The sequence below is a fragment of the Periophthalmus magnuspinnatus genome, chromosome 15 (assembly GCF_009829125.3).
Source record: "Periophthalmus magnuspinnatus isolate fPerMag1 chromosome 15, fPerMag1.2.pri, whole genome shotgun sequence".
Classification (NCBI taxonomy): domain Eukaryota; kingdom Metazoa; phylum Chordata; class Actinopteri; order Gobiiformes; family Gobiidae; genus Periophthalmus; species Periophthalmus magnuspinnatus.
Window position 1 is genome coordinate 16,089,451 of NC_047140.1, and position 21,464 is coordinate 16,110,914.

The following is a 21,464-nucleotide window of genomic DNA, read 5'->3' on the forward strand; positions in this document are numbered from 1 at the left end:
GTTCACACCTTTGGATGTCATGTTTGAGTGGCACAATTTCAAATTATTACTTTTAGCAGATAGAGTAGATGATTTAATCTTTTATTCAAATCAATTGACATGTGAGTACTGATGCCACAATGACAAATCACAATATCAAATCAAACAATTGTTGCTGTTATTCGATTATTTGCAGGTACTGACACCACAGCAAAATAACAGTGAAATCCTTCATTTAGTTTTATGTAACCTGTTTTATAAAAGCATAGTTTCTGAATGATAAACCAATGGTAATATGGCAAAAAAAAAGTCACAAAAAACAAAACACATTTTTGCATGAATTTTAACTTAAAATTCTGAAACTTATATAGTTTTTAGTTCTATTCTGACCTGCATAATTACAATAATGAATTAACCAATTACTATTGACAACCCTACTTGTACCTACCTGTAATTTTGAATGAAATAGAACCTTTCAAATTCAATTGTTTTGTTCATGATTTTCACAGTGATTTTCAAATGCAATAAACAGCATGTGTGGCTTAAACAAATGATTTGGACATGACTAAAATCACTCAAAGTGGGTTATTATTGTATCAAAAAATAGTGCTTCCCCAAAGTAACAACTGGAGCACCTTGAGCCAGGCCTGAAAGTCACAACGAAGACTCATATAATAAAATATCAGTAATGTCTCGTGAAAAACTTTGCAACCTTGACATAAATAGTGGTAGTTCTCCACAGGAAATGCTTTTAAGCTTCACCATTTCCTTTCAAGGCCATAAAAGTCAAATAAATCAGGCGTATTTGATTTCGCTCCATTGATTCTTTGTGCCTTTGCAGCAGTTTGAGAGAGACCTCCGGAGGTTCGCCCGCACCGAAAGAAACATGATTTTGGACAACCATGCCCTGTATGACAAAACCAAGGTATGCACCAATCTATACAAGGCACACTGGAATTTAAGCTTTAGAAAAGTCTTTAGATGTGATACATTTGAGCCAATGTCAATATGTATTGTTTTAGGCAGGGTGAGGTCATTGACAAAAGTAAAAAAAAAAAAAAAATCAATTTGTTATAGTTGGGAATGGAGAAATATTTCAGTGTGTTATGCCCACTGAAAAGCATTGAAGGGATGTGACAAAGTGCTTTAAGGAGGTAGTTTAAATATTTGTATTTGTATGTTTTGCATAAGTACACTTTAGGAATAGATTGGAGATATGTTATAATGTTCCCTCATCAAAAATATACCTGAAGTTGGTTGAGATGTCATTCATGCATTTTTGAAATGGAACAATTTAAACCCTCCTTGTGTTAGCAAGGAGGGTTCAAACTGTAAGTGTACGTCACCCATGCTCCCGTACAATCAGTTTTCATACATATATATATATGTGTGTATATGTGTGTGTGTGTGTATATATATATATATATATATATATATATATATATATATATATATATATATATATATATATATATATATATATATATATATATATATATATATATATATATATAATATATATATATCAAGGTCTGACATGGCTTGCTGAGCACAGTTTGAGTGACAGGAGAGAAGATCAGATATAAACAGCTGATGTTCCAGAATGTCCTGACCTTTGACCTCTGGCTGACATGAGTTGTCATAGTGATAGGAGGGAGTGAAGGAACAGACTTCGAGACACACAGCAGCCTTCAGCAGTAACAGTAAAGGTTATACTGTCGTGACAATACCTTTTTAATGTTCATGGGTTTGCTATTTTAACCATGTAGCATCTTGAGTAGTTATATTAGTTATAGATTATACCATCATCAAACTGAATTAACACAGAACTAGTAAGATTACCTATTAAAGTGGTTTTGGAATTGGTGAATATTTTGTGTGGAATATGGCTGACTTTGTAACTTTTAATGAGGCAGCAGTTCAGTGGATTGAGCCTCTAAGGTTGACAATTAAATATCTTAAAAAATGTTTATGGTTATAATAAAGGTGCAGATTGAGGTGAGTGAACAAATAAGACTTATACTTTAGTTTAAACATTCAGTGTCGAAAAGCTATATGGACTCTTGTAAACATGAATGTGATTCATTTGTTAACATAACATTTTTGAATAAGCATTGTGTTGATTCATGATTTTGTAGTGGCTTTAGCATTTGTGATATGTACATTATACAAGAAACTTATGCAATTCAGAACACTAAATGTTTGTTCATTCTGCTTTCTGATTGGATAATCATCTTGGGAGCCAAAACACCAAATCATAACATAACTGACATGGTCATTATGTCCAATGTTTTTGTAATTAAAAATAAATAAGCCTTAGAATTGTTATCAGTAAAAGTTATATTTGATTTGAACATATTTAACTTGTATTTGGGGCCACACATACGTCAAGTCTTACAATCAAATTTACAATCAGAATCTTACATGCAGTTTCTTTAAAGTAAGACTTTGATTTTAGTTGTGACATATCAACACAATTAAATGTTTACTTTGATCCAGGTAGATGCCCCAAGTCTATTCAAAACTGTTTCTAATCTCTGCACATTGTAAGCCTATTATAATGTACCTGATGATCTAAACAGAGATATGCACAGCATGACGTAAATTGACCAACATAAAGCAATACTGAAAGGCCATCCAAAATGCCTCTGGTGTTGATTTGGAGCTATCCCAGGGATTTGTGCAACATGGAGCTCTGTGTGTGCTCATGAATACAGGGAGGGAATTAGAGACAGAGCAGTCATCCCTGGAGATAGGAGCAGAAGATTTTGCTTCAACTTTCTCCAAATGATCTGCTATTATTGCTCTATATACACAGCAAAAGTTCACAGCTGTGGGAATATTTTTAATTATGTTGCTTAGTGGGACTTGACAAAAACGTCTCTCCTGTTCGCCCATATACACCTATATAAGGTGCGTAATTATATCACTACAAGTTAAGTGAGCAAAATCTATCTTAATGCTAGGTTTATGCTAGGCTTGTTTAATTGCGTTGTGGTCCCTGGGTTCATTTGCACATTTCCAAATGAAATAAAAAGCATTGCTGTAACTTTAATCAGCTTTACATATACTGTAGCTATGGTAAATATAGAGAGAATTTGCATAGAAATGGGTGACACTGAATATTCTGTTAACACTTTCATAGCCTACGAAGCTAAAGCTAATTAGGTTTTATACTGTTAATTCACACAGTGGGTGGATATAGCATACTTTATAATAAAAAAGTATAGTGGAAGTTTAACTTTACGCCTATAATTAGTGTGAATCTACAGGCAGAGGTGATATGCTCATCAGTTTTAAAAATATCGAAAGTAAAGAAAATTAACATTTTAATGTGTCAAAGAGTAATCTGAAGCTTTTAGCAGACCTGAGAGATAGCACTACAGTATTGTCAATTTACACTTTTACAATAGAAAGATTAGGTGGCTAAAACGTCTCATATTAATCATTTTTTCAGCTAAAGTTACATGTTGTAAATTGATTGAAGAATACAGACTAAACTTAAGAGACAGGAATGATCCCTGGGTACAATGTTAAGTATAAATAAGACAGAATGTAAGCTTTACCCATCAAAAACATACCCAGCATTATTTTAAATTTGGATATACTTGCGCATTCCAAGCATGATGATGAAACCGTCCAACACTATAGGGCATTTTTACTCAGAAATCCTTCGATCAGTAACAGTAAATCAAAGTTGCAAGTTCGAGAAATATAGAGCTGGCGTAAATATTCTTATGTTTTGATGCTACTGCAATATTAAGCGAGGATTTCTACATTATGTGCCAAACACATGCCTCCTGGCGAAATGTGGAATGTGTCGATCCTCTGTCGATCTGTCTCAAGTCGGGGCCCTTGTGTGTAAGTTTTGAAGTTTTAAAGCAGACGTGATCACATCCGTTTAGAGATCATAAAACCATTCTTTAAATCTGATCTTTTCACTGGTGGAGTTTAACTTCCTTTACAGTATGGCGTCGCTCACCGGCGTGCCTCACTGTGACAGCTGTTTACTCTTGGAAGCAAGGAACTAGAGTGTGCAAAAAATAGGTTGGCCATCGCTACCTGTCAGAAGGGAACAACACTGTATAAAATCTATTTTATAAGGGACTGTTTGATAGACTGCCTGAATATTTCACTTGTTTGTTGAACTTTGATATGAGAAACTTTTAATACAAGATCCCATGATTGTCTATATCTAAAAAACTGGCTGCACTAGAACTGAGGGTCCCAGAAATGGAATACATTTCAAGGACGTGCAAAATTGGATACATCGGTGCCATAAATGCACTTTATTAATCTGGTGATAAACATTTATAGTCACACCTGCACCTGGATGGATCTATGTACTTATCTTTTTTTTTTTGTTGTTGTTTTTTTAATAATGTTCTGTATTTTAACGGGTCAATCATGAAAAAGAGGGTGTGAGTACTCTCATTGGGCTCTCCCTGTTATTCAAAAGTGATATACCACTGCTGGGTATCCATAAGCTTGAATACTGCAAAGATATACTGTAATTAGTGCTGAGCATGGGCCCAATGATACAAGTTTATTGCGCTCCATGGACAGAAAAATGTGGCGTAAACCCCACCAAAAAACTTACATAGTGCACCTTTAACTTTAATAATGTGAGAATGAGACTTTTGATGGAAATTTCTACCATGACTTTTGGATAGTGGTTGTTGTAAGGGCAGAGATGGATAGGTTGAGGAGGCTGATGGCTCTCCTGCAGCGATTGAGATGGTGGATGGTTCAGAGAGTGCATTTATATGAAGTACTATGAGACACGATTTGTTGAGTGACAAAGAAAGCAGGCTGTGATTGGTTGACAGGAACAGACAGGTGACAGGAAATAGGTTGGTTGAAATTATGCTTCAAAATACTCCTTTCTCTTTGTATTTTGCCTACAGGAGTCTTATTTCTTATTTATTTCCCAGACATCTCCTCACTAGAAACAACATATGCCTCAAGTGTAGCTTAAAATTAGATTGACATGTCTTCCCCTCTCAAATGCTCGTATTTTCAGGGGAAGAAACTTTATCGCTCTGACAAGACGACAACAAAAAACCCAGAGACGCATCAATCCTAGTGTCAGGAGTCTGGGAAACCCTTGTTTATCCTCTCCCTGTATGACGCCTGTCTCATTTCTGATGCATGGGGCTCCTATAGTGCTGCAGGGGGACAGGGGCTGATCAATGGGGGACACCCTGTCAGTAGGACAGGAAAATGGAAGGGGGGAAAGAGAGAGAGGAGCAGGGACAGAGAGAGAGAGGAGAGGGGAGTGGAGGTCAGACAAGCGGGTCACAAGTCATTGGTTGATTTTATTCAGCACTGGAAGCACTGTAACCATCTGTAGAGATTTGTCACAAAAAGAAAAAAAACAAACAATATCCAAGTACTAATCCATAGTGTTAAAACAAGACACAGATGGTTTATAGGACAGTAACATGTCAGAGATGTACACGAGCAAAGCTGCTTTAAAGTGTATTCTCTGAGCCACAAGAGCCAGTGCAGAGACCTGAGCACAGGACCGCAGCCCATTACAGTAGTCTAACCTACTGGAGACAAACGCATGGATAAGTCTGTCCAAGTCTGCTTTAGACAGTATACTTTTGATTTGACTATGTTTTAGATGATAAAAAGCTGCCGATATTATTGATTTGATGTGGCCTAATGGCAGCATGTAGAGATTAAACAAAAGGGGTCCCAGGATTAACCCCTGGGGCACTCCACATGTCAGGGCGATGTGGTCTGAGTTTCCAATTTCTTCCTGTCTTCTATATAGGGCTTGAGCCAGTTTTAGGTAGTACTAGAGATGCCCACCCAGTTCTCTGTTGTCAGTAAAAGGATCCCATGATCGGCAATGATCACACTTGATACTGTGAAAAACAGCACTTAGATCTAAAAGGATTGATGCTTTCACACCGGGGTGTCAGGGGCGTTGAGTTTACATGAAAAGTCTATGGTGGACATGCATCCAAGTGTCAGAGCGGCGCAAATCTGTCATTGACGCAGAGCATCTTCAGCATTGACGCAGAGCGTCTTGAGCGTTGACGCGCTGGGCGTTCTGTTCACGTGTCCAAAGCGTCTGGTGCCAGAGTTGAAAAAGCTGAACTTTTGGCATTTGATGCACAGTGTCAACCAATCAAAGACTACACTGCAGTGATTTAGTGATGTCGTTATCCGGAAGAAGTAGAAAGACATCAGCTACAAATGGCTAGTTACAGACCCAGACACGTCGCCATCGAGCCACTTGCCTCCGTTGATGAGTTTTATGTAATAAATACACTAAAGTACACTGAAATACCCTAAAATAAATACACTCTTAACTGATCATTGTTCACAAAGACACGGGGAAAACAAAACATCCAAAGGCACTCGCAGACCACAACGGACGCCCTGCATATGCGTCCAAGTATTTTTCTCTGACATGTGCGCACGGCGTCTACAGCGTCCATGATGCGCGCTGTAGGCGTTTTTCCTCAAATGCAAAGGCGTCCAATGTGTTTTTGATGTCCCAGTCTGAATGCACCTTGAGACTTTTCCTGCATTAGTGTTCAGGCGGATGTAATTTGTCAGCTTGATAAGAGCAGACTCAGTGCTGTGGTGAGGTCTAAAACCTGACTGGAAAACATTTGGAGGAAGTTAATCAGTTGTTGGCAAACAATTTTTTCAAGGACTTTGCCTAAAAAAGGCAGATTTGAGATAGGTCAGTAATTGTTCAGTACTGTGGCATCAAGATTGCTCGTCTTTAGGAGAGCCTTGATAAACTCTGTTTTCAAAGCTCTTGGGAATATTCCAGATTGAAGTGACATGTTAACTAAGCAAGTGAGTGGTGACAGCAAACTGTTGTGCACAGACTTTAGGAATCTAGTGGATAACAGATCGAGGCAGCAGACTGTTCATGATCTCTGTGACAGTTTTGTCAGTTATAGGTGCAAAGTGAGTCAGCTCTTAGTGTCTAGGTAGCTGCAATTTATGGCATTTTTAATGCCTTCAACCTTGCCATTAAATACTACAAACACATTGCACTTAGATGTGGAAATTAGTTCTAACAGCAGCGGAGCTGGAGGATTTGTTAATCTGTTTACTGCTGCACACACAAAAATACCCCTACCTTATTCTATATAAACTGAGGTTGTACATCTTTTCTTTGTAAATCTCATAATGAACCTGGAGCCATTTCTGCTTGGCCCTCTGGCACTGCCTTTTCTATGCTCTGACAGAATCATCATTCCTCCATGGCATCTTTAACCATTTTAACCTTCATCAGGGGAATGGTGTCTAGAACATTCAAAAAACTTAAAGATTCAAAAGTCAAAGATTTTAACAAATCATCAACATTAGAACATGAGGCATTTTCAAAGTGTATCATTTCCATGATTTCTCTTTCGAACAACTGCAAGGCCAGCTGCTGTTTTGGGAATGGGTGAAGGACCAGATGAGGACTGAGGAGGCATAGAGGAGTTTGGGTGAAAGACGAGGTGATGGATGAAACAGGCACAGTTTCGTACGAGGAAGAGTTCAACATAGTTCATATAAATGTACTTATATTTTTGTTCTCATTGTAGCTCTGTTTTTTGAAACTACAGCTTCTCAAAAGGGGTAACTCACCAGCATGAACCCTTTTTTGTGCAAACCTAATGCACAAAAAGAAAACAATCAAAGATCTTTTTTTTCCATGTGTGCACATTGTCTTGTAAGACAAAAGAAAATTTTGTCTTACAAGATACAAAATTAAACTAAACCTGAAAAAATTTCACAAATAGGCAACATTTTGACCTTTCCTGAATAGTTTTAGAGTTGCTGATCTGGTTGATGAGACCAGATAAACTACTGATATTTTGTTGTTTGCAAATTGAGAGACATTTGAGTCCAATTCCCTAATGGGGTAAATACTCAGTAAACTTTATTTTTGTGTTTTTTATTGATTCCCCCTGCACCTTCACAGATGTGATGTGTTTTTGAAACAGTGTTGTCAAAGCTCATTCCCTGAGGCTGTCCTAAATTGGGCAGAGACATCATTAGCTCCAACAGGTCCGGTGATCTTTTTCAAGCATTTGATAATAAGACAGAAGCTGGTCTACATCCACTGAGAGATAACACAATATTAAAGTCTGCTAAATGACATATGCTAAAAAAATCATCCATTTGATAGAATTTATTTGTTCCCCATTAGTCTGTATGTGGACACACATTCTAACATTAAACATGACCTTTATAAAAAGTTCATAAGTAACATAGTCCTGTTCTAGTAGCCTACATCATGAAACATTAAGAAAAAAATTGATCAAATATATAAATAATAACATAACACTGAACTGATCTGTCGTTTGCTATGGATCCTACCTGGACTACTGAGGGATTGAGCGGACATTTTATACCAAATTCCTAAAAACTTAAGTCGTACTTTTTCCCCTGTAGCTGTCATTCACTACACAAACCATGAGACTTTATCTCGCTAAAAATGAAGGACAGTAAAAGGTAAGGGAGCAGGAGGGGGCAGGAGGGGCATAGACGGGGGGCAGAGGTCAGTGTCCTGGGAGTGTGGCATGTCTTTGGCACATTTTATACAGCACTGCAGCTGATTCAGAAGCTGTTTATTCAGATGAAGGGCAGAGCTGACGGAGCATCCAGCCGTGACCTGCACTGGACAGGCCGGATCACAAAAAACATGGACAGAAGAGAAGTTACTGCATGTGGTGGACACGGGCAGATGGGTAACAAGAGGCCCGGGTGTAGAGGAGAAGACAGGAGACAAGGGAAAGACGGGGTGAAAGAAACTACAGAAAAATCATCTGTGGTATCATGTTTGAGAGACATGCTTGCTAATTGTTATGTATCATTGTAATTATTATGGATTTTAGATTGTTATGAAATGAGCACTGTGGTCATAGTTATCAACAATTCCAGACAAAATAATCTATTCAGTGGTCAAAAGTCCTCAAAATGTTGCCTTTAAACAGCGTGCTAAATCCAATGGATAAAAAAAAGAATCCATATTACCGGTCAAAAGTTTGGACACACTTTCATTTTTGTTTCTTCTTCATTTTAATTTTATTTACATTGTAGATTCTTACTGAATAATAACTCCAAAAAATTAGCCACCCTTGTTTTTATCACTGCTTTTGACAATTGGGATTCCTTGATCCTGACATAGCAAACCATTTCAGGTTACTTTATTGTAAAGCTTATTGAAAGAAGGCCAAGAGTTTGCAGCACTATTGGCAAAGCAGGGTCTTTTTTTCTTTGCTACATACACACGCTTTATGAAAGAAAAACTCACAATGGTCACAGAAATAACTTGAATTTGACTAAAGTAATAATAAATAAAAATTCTATGAAATTTAACCAGTGAAAGTCAGACGTTGCTTTTCAACCATGTTTCAACAGAATTATTTAAAAAATAAAGTCATGAAACAGGCCTGGACAAAAATGATGGTACCGTTACCTTAATATTTTGTTGCAAAACCTTCAGTGCAATCAAACGATTCCTGTAACTGTCAATGAGACTTCTGCACCTCAGCAGGTATTTTGGCCCATTTCTCATGAGCAAACTGCTCCAGTTGTCTCAGGTTTGAAGGGTGCCTTTTCCAGACGACATGTTTCAGCTCCTTCCAAAGATGCTCAATAGGATTTAGGTCAGGGCTCATAGAAGGCCACTTTAGAATAGTCCAATGTTTTCCTCTTGGCCATTCTTGGGTGTTATTAGCTGTGTGTTTTGGGTCATTGTCCTGTTGCAAGACCCATGACCTGTGACTGAGACGAAGCTTTCTGACACTGGCCAGCACATTTCTCTCTAGAATTACTTGATAGTCTTGAGATTTCATTGTACCCTGCTCAGATTCAAGACACTCTGTGCCAGATACAGCAAAGCAGCCCCAGAACATAACAGAGCCTCCTCCATGTTTCACAGTAGGGACAGTGTTCTTTTCTTGGTCGTCTCCCATTAAGTCCACTTTGGCTCAAACAACAACGGATGGTGTGATCTGACACTGATGTTCCTTGAACTTGAAGTTCACTTTTAATCTCTTTAGAAGTTTTTTTGGGCTCTTTTGTTACCATTCGTATTGCCCGTCTCTTTGATTTGTCATCAATTTTCCTCCTGCGGCCACGTACAGGGAGGTTGGCTACAGTCCCATGGATATTAAATTTCTGAATAATATGTGCAACTGTAGTCACAGGAACATCAAGCTGCTCGGAGCTGGTCTTATAGCCTTTACCTTTAACATGTTTGCCTATAATTTTCTTTCTAATCTCCTGAGACAACTCTTTCCTTTGCTTCCTGTGGTCCATGTTGAGTGAGGTACACACCATGTCACCAAACAGCACAGTGACGACCTCTAGCCCTGTATATAGGCCCACTGACTGATCACAAGATTGTAGACACCTGTGATGCTAATTAGTGGACACATCTTGGAGTAACTTTTTGGTCACATTATTTTCAGTCTTTTCTAGGAGTATCATCATTTTTGTCCAGGCCTGTTTCATGAGTTTATTTATTTTTTAATAATTCTTTTAAAGTATGGTTGAAAAGCAATGTCTGACTTTCATTCATTAAATTTCATAGAATTTTTATGTATTATTCCTTCTGTCAGATTCAAGTTATTTCTGTGACCATTGTGAGTTTTTCTTTCATTAACCGAAGGGTACCAACAATTCTGACCACGTGTGTAATTACATATATCTTGCTTCATATATTTGATGTCTGCTATACATATTTAAAATGTACAAAGTAGTAAACACAAAGAAAAACAACACACGTGAGAAGGTGCGTCCAAACTTTTGACTGGTACTGTATATTGGTATCATGTTTGAGAGACATGCAATTTTGATATGGCATTGTAATGTTCCATGGGTTTCATAGTAATTAACAATTCAAAACATTTTTTTTTCCAACGTCAATGTCAAAAATCCTCAAAATGTCAGCCTTTTGATGGCAGTGGGTTGCAGTGTTGCACAGTAGCAGATACTCAAAACACTTTACACTGGATTATTCACTCACGCCTTTGTCACACTTGATGCTGTGAAGCTGTTCTTGTAGGTGCAGCTGTCCCAGGTCGGGGTCTGACTCACAGAAATTTAGCCGAAAGTCTGTGATACTGTGACACAAAGACTCAACATTAGCATTCACTGGTTGGAACTGGGATCTAACCATCAACTTTTGGGTTTGTGGTAGAGGTGGCAATATAATTTTACTTAAACTCAGAGCTGAACTAATACACTTAAATACACATTCAGCAAAGTTCTGTTGGATTGCCAAAATATCCGTAATCATAATTTTTTAAAAAGCCAGACATACCCACCCCTAGTTCAAAGTCTAGCAAAGCGTCACAGCCGCCATCTCACTGTATCTCCTCCTAACTGGCCACCTAAGGCTACCTAAGACCTATATTTGAGAGATTGTCCCATAACCCATAACTTGATTTTATATTTTATTTAGCTCCGAAATCAGACTGCAGTCATGACTCTAAACTACCTCTGCACTTCAGCCAAGCATTTCAGAAATCAACTTGAACACAAAGGCGTGTAGCTGTCAATCACATCTGTCAATCACTCCCAGAAGCGACATCACGTCTTATTTTTAACCTCAAACATTTCACTGGAATGATTTACAATACTCCGATGGGGTCAGTGTTGTCCAGTGCTGCTCTATTTGGCCTTTGGGTGGCACGGGTGTTTGTCCACATTATGTATGCAAAGGGCTGCTTAGTTAAACAGTAGCGTGACTTCCTGAGAGCTGTAGTTTGAAGGTCAGAAGAAATAAATAAATAAATGAGAGGGGAGAGTTGAGAAGAGTTACCCGTATTTCATCCTCGCTCCACATCGCAACATAATTAACCTAATGAAGATCAATTAAGAGCCCGTGTCTGCTCTGTCAGGCCGTCACAGCACACAGCTCCTCCTCTGTCTCTGTCTGAAGTCTAGCCTGAAGCTGCAGAGGAGTACAGACCAAACAAGCAAAACATTACAGCCACCTGCCTGTTATTAGCCCATTAATGATAGATAAATATATTTAGTGCAGACGTATGGTCCAGAGTGATGCTTGTATTCCTAGTATTATTGAACATCTTTGGAACTGCAGATTTTTCCCTTCATAAGCTTCAAAAATTAGATCAAATCCATATTGTTTAAAGTCCCCTGTTATGTTTTATCCAAAAATATACATAATAAATTATTTTGTTTGTTCATTGTATATCTCAGTACAGTCTATATACATTATATTCAGTATGACACCCATAAAATAAAACATTCACTACTATATACTTAACACTCAAATCAAAAACTATGACCAGGTGTGGGCAGAAGCTGAAGCTTATTGTGCTTTTTGTGCTTACACTTATTTCCAATTATAGCATGATAATGGACATTCATCTATAAAACTAATACAGCAATTATTATTCTAAGTATCACAAAACTCTCCTTACTGTTGTTTTTCCATTATTATTCTCTTAAAGTTATTTTGAATTGTAAAAGAGAAGTCTGATAAACAATGGTGACTAAGAATCAATGAAGAGTTTTATTTTGTACACAATCTTGTGTCATCTTGTATTATTACTTATAATGCCATCCTCAGACCTAAATCAAACCAAAGAAAACAGTAGTAGTAGCCAGTATGCTAATAGGTGTGAGACCACCCATTAGGGGCCTAAACGATTATGCAAAATATGACTCAGGCACAGTTAGCTCCTTCCTTGTCGAAATGTCTTCGCTCCAAATTTTTTTTCTACAGTTGACAGAATTGAAATTTGTCTTTACTATGGTACATTACATTATAAGATAAAGCTAACAGTGTATTTGTATATTATCAACGTCACATTACATTTAAATGACTTATACTTAAAACACATTAAAACTGCGGGTGACTTTTGCCATTAGAGATATAAGCGATCAAAGCATTTTCCACTAATTGGCTGAATGTAAGGTCATATGTGTTGGTTAAAGTGTGATAATTCTCCTGTCACCTCCTCTGTGTCGTCTAATTGGCTGCTGGTCTCGGTGCAGTTTCCAGGCGTGTTAAGCGTGGTATCAGAGGGACTGCATGTGGAGAGGAGGGCTCACACTGCACTGATTAAACAAAGGGAAAAAGTCCAGAAAAAAACTGCAGCAGATGCCATTTAGCAGACTTTAATATTGTGTTGTCTCTCAGTGGATGTACGCCAGTTTCTGTCTTATTATCAAATGTTTAAAAAAAGATCACCGGACTTGCTGGAGCTAATGATGTCTCCCAGTTTAGGACCGCCTCAAGAGATGAGCTTTGACAACACTCAAAAACACAACACATCACTTCTGTAAAGCTACAGAGGAGATCAATAGAAAACACACAAATAAAGTCTACCGAGTATTGATCATTAGATAATTGGGGTCAAATGTCTCACAATCTGAAACGAACTACTGGATTCATATATGTTTTTCTATTTTTGAAGAAGGCACCCATGAAAAGGAGAGTCTAACTGCTGTCATTGGGCTCTCATTGAGCATCTGTATAAATAAAAAGAAATTAAAAAAAATGTCAGAAGGGCATTTGAAATATTCTAGTTAGATTAGCTAGCTTTGACTTCTAATTGCATATCTCTATTATCCTGCTGTTCATTAACTTAGCCTTGCAACACTGAAATTTCCCTCTTGTCTGACAAATAAATCTAATCTTAACGTATCATGGTACTCCAATGCCAGTAGTAATATGCAAAGCAGTAGTGCAAATAAAAATAGTGAGACTGAAAAGTTTTTCGATAAAAGGTCCGTTGTGCAATGTAAACATAATTTCATCTCATCTTTCCTGAAGCTTTACTGATCACAACGCTCATGAGAGTTTGAAAAGGCATGTTAAAAATACCAGATACCACACTCACAAAATATACATTGATACTTTGGTAAATTTAATATCAAATGACAGCATGATAACAGCTGCTCACCTCAGCGCTGTATTAGTGAATGCTAATTATGTTAAAGGTGACGCTTCTTCCCGCCCACATTGCTGGTTTAGCAACGCTGTCCATCAAAAATGTTGCTAGTGGGATCAACTTTAGGAAAGAAGGCGCCTGATTTGTCTGTTATTCATTTTTATATCTCAATTTACGGACAAAATAACGAAAAAATAAATACCAAGATCATCGAGTGAGTCAATATGAACATTTTAAGAGCAAAATAATGAGCCCGACAACAGCAGTTACGGAGAAAGAGGCGACAGTTTTTCAATGGAAAGTGAATTGAAGCCAGAATTGATGGAGCTAGAAGCACACCCTTGCTCACTTCCTACTTGGAATGTGGCAGTTAGCAGGTTAGCTATGCCCATTTATATGTAAAGCTGCTCAGAGCTTAGTTGTGCGAAACATTAGATGCTGTTTGTTGACATGTTGATTAATATGCACTGTCCTAATTAAAATAAACAAATAAATAACTTATGCCATAGTCCTTTTTTTAAATATACTTGATGCATGGTACAGACTTCCTAACTGTATATTAAAAATACCAAATATTACAATTATAAAATATACACAAATTTACTATCAAAAGACAACATGGTAACAGCTGCTCTCCTCAGCGCTGTATCAGTAGTTTAGGGAATGCTAATTATGGTCATGATTTGAAGTGGGAGTGTGCAGCCTCTGGGGGAGTCATACGAGTGGAGCTGAGGAGTGCTTCGTGTGTCAGGGTGCTCCTGTGTCCTCTGCTGTTCTTCTGAAGGTTCCTCATAATTAATATGTTTAATATGAGCAGAGGACGTGATGAATGAGGACAGGTGGAGGATTCAGCTCACCCAGACAGACTGACTCCTCTGTGGGCTACAGGCTCCCACGACCTGCCTCCCACGCCTCCAACACTGAAAAAGAATGAAGTTAAAATCTGAATATTAATCATGTTTAGAGACGTGTTAAAACTAAGTATAATAATTTCTATAGTCTATAATCTTTAGTATATCTATTGCATTGTCCAATCTTCATCTTGTATTTTTTTACTTCTGTGTAACTCCATTATGTGATTCAAAGTTTCAAAAAATCTTTGGCTGGTGTTGACATATGTAGATCACAATATGGCAATAAACATATCTAGCTTGCTGAGGCATTTTAACTGCTCCAAAATGGAAAAGAAAAGATGCATTTAGGCAGCATGTAGCACACATATATTTATACAATATTCCAGGCAAAGCAAAAACACCTCCCTGGAGTCAAACAACTGCTGGACTATCCACCAAAAAGGTACATAGTGCACCTTTAAATCAAAATTATCTGAGTTCAAATTTCTTGGCAGTTTTGGGGGGAAAGTTACAGACAATAATTAACCTGGCTCACTCCAGATTTATGTGCGTTTTATGTGCAGCACTCTGAATTGTGCTCTACATGTCGATCTGGAATGGCTTTTGCCGTAAGTGATTGGGAAGATGGATTCTCATGAGCTTGTGAACTCACAAATTGTGAGGTTAGTGGATAATTAATATTTAAAAAGAGAAGTTAAAAAAAAGTTAGGTACATAAATCAAAATGATAGTCTTATAATTTGAAAAAATGTATAATTTGAGTGATAAATACAGCTAAAAATACAGTGAGTTTTTTGGTCTTGTAACAATGATCCGGTTCAAGATTTGTGCATTTACCGTTGAGATATTTTGTGGAAAAATACAATGTAATACAAACTGAATCTTACCCTCCATCTGGGAGTAGAAAGTTGCATTTTAGAATCTGAAAATCACCAATAGCCTTATGGGAAATGCAGTCTTTGTGGTTGTTTTTATGCCTCAGGTTCATTACGTGTGTCACAGAGAGAGTGTGTGTGTGTGTGTGTGTGTGTGCGTTTGAGGTGATTACTCTGTGTCTGTGTGTGTGATTTATGAGGCTGTGGTCAGAAAGCTCAAGAGATGTCCTGGCTCTAGGCCGGCTGCACCGCTACTGATATGAAAGCTCCATTCACATGAACAGATGAACCTGACAGAGAGAAGGAGGGGTAGAGAGAGACAGAGGGAGGAAAAGAGACAGAGAAGAGCGTGGGAAGGAAGAGAGAGGGGGATGATGGAGATATGGAGATGTGTGAGATAGAGAGGGGCAGAAGGGGGAGAGAGAGACAGACAGAGAGAGAGAAAAAGGGAAGGAGAGGAACAAAGTAAGTAAAGTCAACTCTACAATCAGTTATGGATAGAGTGGGGAATACCTGAAAATGTTTTTAGAATTTGAATTAAGCACTTTCTGAACTGTTGGGCAACTAGAGATAGCTTCAAGAGAGGGTATTACACCTCTATTGTTAGCACGTCATATTTCTAGATTTCTTTTTTTGTTTTGAACGTGCTATATTTGCAGGAAACAATGTTCTATAATGTTTAATCATGTTTAAAATGTTTGATCAGGTTCAGTTTCATTTTTAACGCTTTTGTGCTACAGTGATTGCACATTTTCTGTTAGCAATGCAGTTACTTCTCCGTCACGCCTGCTTTATTCTTTACAGTTTCAAGCTGTGGTCGATCCTGAAATGGTCGGGTGCACCACAGAAAGTTCTGAACATTAAGTTTCATATTTTTAATGATTATAAGCTATTACATTCAACCTGTGGGTTTCATATTTTTTATGATGATATGCTATTACATTCAACCTGTGGTCACTGATGTTTGTACCAGACCACCGTTTCCAAGCCAACTTCCATCTGCAGTCTTTAGAGCCATTACGGATCAGCCAGTCACAGCACTTGGATTTGTGTTTTTACCATACTACAATTTCAAACGTGATTTTTGATGATAAGGAGTAGACTCGATACGCAATACCGATTGCAATACAAAAATGATAATAATAAAAAATTAACTTAAAAAAAACTCTTTATTTAGACAATAGAATGTGATTTTCAACCTAAAATTATAGTTTCAGTATTGATTAGGGTCTGATTTTCAATACCAGACAACCCTAACTTACAATTTGAAGCAAAGTGCCTTCATGGACCATGTGTATATACAGTACGTCCAAAACACGGCTTCAGAAGCAGCGAGATTTCTGATTAGTCTGTCAGGTCTGTTGTCATGAAGCATTATCAGGGCAGCTGTGACTGACTAGAAGTAGTGATTAGGATTGTCAAATTTTTGAAAGTTGGTGCTAAAAAAGTCACATTCACCTGACAAAAACTGATGTTTCCTGGATAGCTTTAGAATGTTCAGAATCTTGAGCCGTATCAGAACATGCATAAGAGCTCACAGACTAGTATACGCCCATGGAACACTATGAAAACTACCTGGACGACTGAGGAATTACACATATTTAAGACCGCATACTGAGGCGTGAATCAATAAAGTCTATGAGAGACCTGTGATGTAAAGCCCAAAATATATCTAGGCCATTATTTGAAATTATTCCATAAATGGTACAAGAAGAATGATCTTTAATCTGGGCTGAGCAGAGCAGGTGGCATTGGAACAGTTTAACAGCCCCACTGCAGTGATAATATCGCATCATAAAAAGCACAGAACGAAAAGTTTTTACCTAATAAAAATAAACAACAATCTTAAGGACCATTCGCTTCAATTATACTTCTGAGAGTATTACCGTCCTACCTCATTTTCCCACAGGGATGAACTAAGATCCTTAAAAATTCATACGCAAAACTGTAAATACTGTCTTGAAAGCTTTATGTACTTTTAATAAATGTCTTTTTGGGGATAGCTGTTAATACTTTAGTGCTAGTAAAGAAAGAAAACTTAGCTCCCACAAGCTCTTAACGACCCATTGTAAAAGTTAGTGCTATGCTTCCGTTACCTTTATATGACAATTTTGCATTTTTAAAAGGTGACGCGAGGTTATGGGGGAAGTTGCAAAAGCTAGAACTTGCATATTCACTGCTGTGACAAAGTTTACCCCATACCGTGCTGCTCAGTGGGCCCATAACCGCTAATATCCAAAATATAACATCCAATTAGTGCACGCCGATCGCTGCGCAGCTAAATGCAGAACGCAATGAGCTGCCAGGTTATGGGAAATGCTCCACAAACCACCGAAATCAGCCCTGCTCCAGTTCTGTCATCAGAGAACATGACATTATTAAAGGACTATTTAAAGCACGCACACACATTTATTATCTTTAATTTGTTCAACTCATTTTATCATCAAATAAGTGGAACACGCAGAACAAGCAGTGGAACTAAATGTGTTGAATGGACCCTTCACAGTTGTCAGTGTACATCAGTGACTGTACTTATAGGCGCCAAGTTATAATGTATTTTACTTTGCCAGATATGTCAAGCATTAGGGGACTATACAGTGATCCTAGTTGCTTAGATTCACTTTTTTATATTGTTGTGTCTTTGGGTAAGACACTTCACCCACATTGTCTTCGTATGTGCGTGCGTGAGTGAGAAATTGGTGATGGTCTTTAAGGGTCAATGGCTCAGAATGTGTGTTTACCTGCCCAGGGACTGCAGATAGAAAGTAGCAGTAGCCAAACCTGGTACAAATCATCTTTTCTTTGGTAAAATTAATGAATGTACATGGTCTCTGTCAAATAAACTATAAACAAAGATTTATTTTATTTCGTCTGTATAGCCCAGTGTAGTTTTGAGTGTGTAAAGCTTAAAAGTTAAGGCATTATTACTTATTCTTGTTTGGAAATATGCCTTTTTATTTTCCCCATCCTTCGATTCGCCAGGAGCATGGCCAACTGTGGTGCCCATCCTCGAGCCATCTCTAAATAATTAACAGGATTAGTACGGTAGTTGGAGTATTAGTAGTTGTAGATATAATGGCAGGAATTGGAGTGTGACATCTTGAACAACTAGCTGTAGTAACCCTTGTTATGAATATCATTTTACAGTCTACAAACTTATTTTAGAAATAAATCAAGTCTGAAACCAGCTTTTACAGCGATCAATAAACAGCAGTGTATTAACAAAATAACAGCCACTTTTAATCCACCATTATGTCTCTATAAATCCTTTTTGGCCTTTTAAAATATTATTTATTTAAAATATCAAAGCTATGATTAAGTGGCAGATGGTGACTAAAATGTGTAAAATGTCCTTTGCAATATAACACAGTTGCACTAATGGACACAAAGAATGACTCACATGCTATTCAATAATAATAATAATAATAATAATAATAATGATGATAATAATAATAATAATAATAATAATAATAATAATTTTTGCTTATTGCCTGGTCAAAATATTGGGTTTGAAATATTGATGTCAAATTGTATTATGTGTAATTTTCTTATGTAAAATCTAGTTCATAGTCCTCTTCTCAGTAAGACATTTCAATATATGCATTTCCATGGCAACAAGCAAGAGTCAACACCAGACCAAATTACAGGTCAGACCTATGGAGATAAAAACATGTTTACAGTAACAATACATGTTTTTCAAGGGATATTTAGCAGTAACAGTTGCAATTAAAAAATGCAATACAGCCTGTGTGTTTAATACCATACTGTGGAACCTTCTAGGCAAAGCAATAACATCTCCATGAAGACAAGCACATGGTGTCTTTAACCACGCATTTAAACGTCTCTCCTCTTTCATAAGATTAAAGTATGTGTGATCCGGCCTCTCTGGCCTCATGAGCAGGTGCCAGTGAAGAGTGGATGAGTGGACAGTAACGGGACAATTGCACTGGGCTTTGGGGACTCTGCAAACTGGACCAGTCTGTGTGCTGTTAAAAACACGGGAATTGCACTGTAAAAAAAAATACTATTGAAGGTATGGGCCCTCTCATCACATGGTCTCTGATACCATGTGAAGTATTTTTTACAGAGCACAGATCCCCTCTCAGAATCAGAATCATAACAGGTTTTGGCATCGTCAGTGAACAAAACTCATGTCAGTATTTTTGTTTTTGCAGTGCATGGTCACGCTTAGCACATATAAAGTGTTTTTACAGTGCACATGGCCTCTGATTCCACGTGAAGGGGAGGAGAGGTTTAATTTAGCGGATGGCAGCACATGGAGCTCTGGGCGTCGCCTGACAGACAGAGACAGAGGTGGGTGTGGTCCCTGTCCTCTATAATGCTCCATACAGCTGCTCCAATACTACACAATATGAGACAGGTGCACTACTGCCAGTCATGAGCCACTGTGATCTAGTACTTTATTTGGTAGATTTTTTATGCAGGCTCTATTAGGCCTACTAATTTAACATTTTATCACACACCAGTTTTTATACTCTACCACCATTTATGTGATGAATTGCAAAAGAAATTAAACATGTATGCTTGAAAGTATTTTGGACACATTTAAATTGAAGTAAATATATACAATAAAAAAATGTATCTCATATTTTTCTTATGCTTATGGCTTTATGTTCTTTGTCTAATTAAATAAATCTAACTACTTATAGTATTTATTCCAACAATAACAAAGCAAAACAAAACACAAAACACTTTTATAATGGAGAAATTCACTTGTAGCAGTTTTTAATGGAGCACTTTACTTTTCTGGTCTGCCACCTGCTGTCTCCATGGTTATAGCTTTGTAATGTCCCCAATATGGCATTTTACTTATCTATCTCCATGGAGACAAACAAGAAATGACAATAGAAAACACTGTAACTGTCTAATGTCATACTGTGGAACATTCCAGGTAAAGCAATGTCCATAGAGGCAAGTAGGTGGTGGACACTGGTCTGGAGGAGTTACATAGTGTACCTTTAAATTCACAATGAAGGGCAGGTTGCAGGGTTGTCGAAAGTATAGAAAATCAGATACTAATTCATACTAAAAGCAGTATCGAAAATAGAGACACAATTTAACAAGTGTCGATACTGAAATAATGTCATAAACTTGACCAAATTTGACCTTTCTTGAACAGGTTTAAAATAATCTTGAACTTTATCAACACCAGTATAGAAGCGCATGGTAACATAAAGGGAACCTATTATTTTGTGCAGAAGTGTTTTTTTTTTTCATCCATGTCATATCGAAATTGGTCGAGCTTTTTCCTTAGTATCGAAATAGTATTTGAATTTTTTGTACTGTGACATCACTTGCAGGTAGTAAGCAAAATCCAATAGTACAGTTTTTTTTACTCAAGCACAGTTTTTGAGGTCTATTCACCTTCTGTCAGTTTCATTTCCAGATTTTTTCTTCCTGACCTTGATGGCACTGGTGCTCATATAAATTTTAATTAACACTGAGGTTGAATAGACCTGTGTTTGAAATAGAGGGATGAGCCCTGATCACACCACAAGGTCAAAATGTCTCCCCCCTTCTCCTTTTTAAGTCTCAGTTTGCAGCTATTACCTTTCCATTCCTTTTTATTGATTTATATAGCGCACACTCTGACAATTATTGAACTATCTTATTTCAAGTGATGATTCATCGGGGGCATTCATTAGACGTAAAATCATAAAATGGTAAAGATACAGCCTACAAAGAGCACTGTGACATGTATTATTCAGTCTGACCTCAACAAAATGACTCCGCTAGTGGCAAAAGTAGCAGGAAATGTTTTAACAAGTCGAATTGGGAGAGATAAATAAATTACAGTACAGATCTTTACCAAAGCAAACGCCCTACCTCACCTCA

At 37.5% G+C, this 21,464-nt stretch overlaps 1 protein-coding gene across 1 annotated transcript in view; it reads left to right on the forward strand.

The window, feature by feature from the left end:
* Positions 1–21,464, forward strand: part of dntt (deoxynucleotidyltransferase, terminal) — a 116,086-nt gene that overhangs the window by 58,038 nt on the left and 36,584 nt on the right. Inside the window, exon 10 of the mRNA XM_033979790.2 lies at positions 821–904. Coding sequence (XP_033835681.2) covers positions 821–904 — 84 coding nt within the window. The remainder of the gene's footprint in view (positions 1–820; positions 905–21,464) is intronic.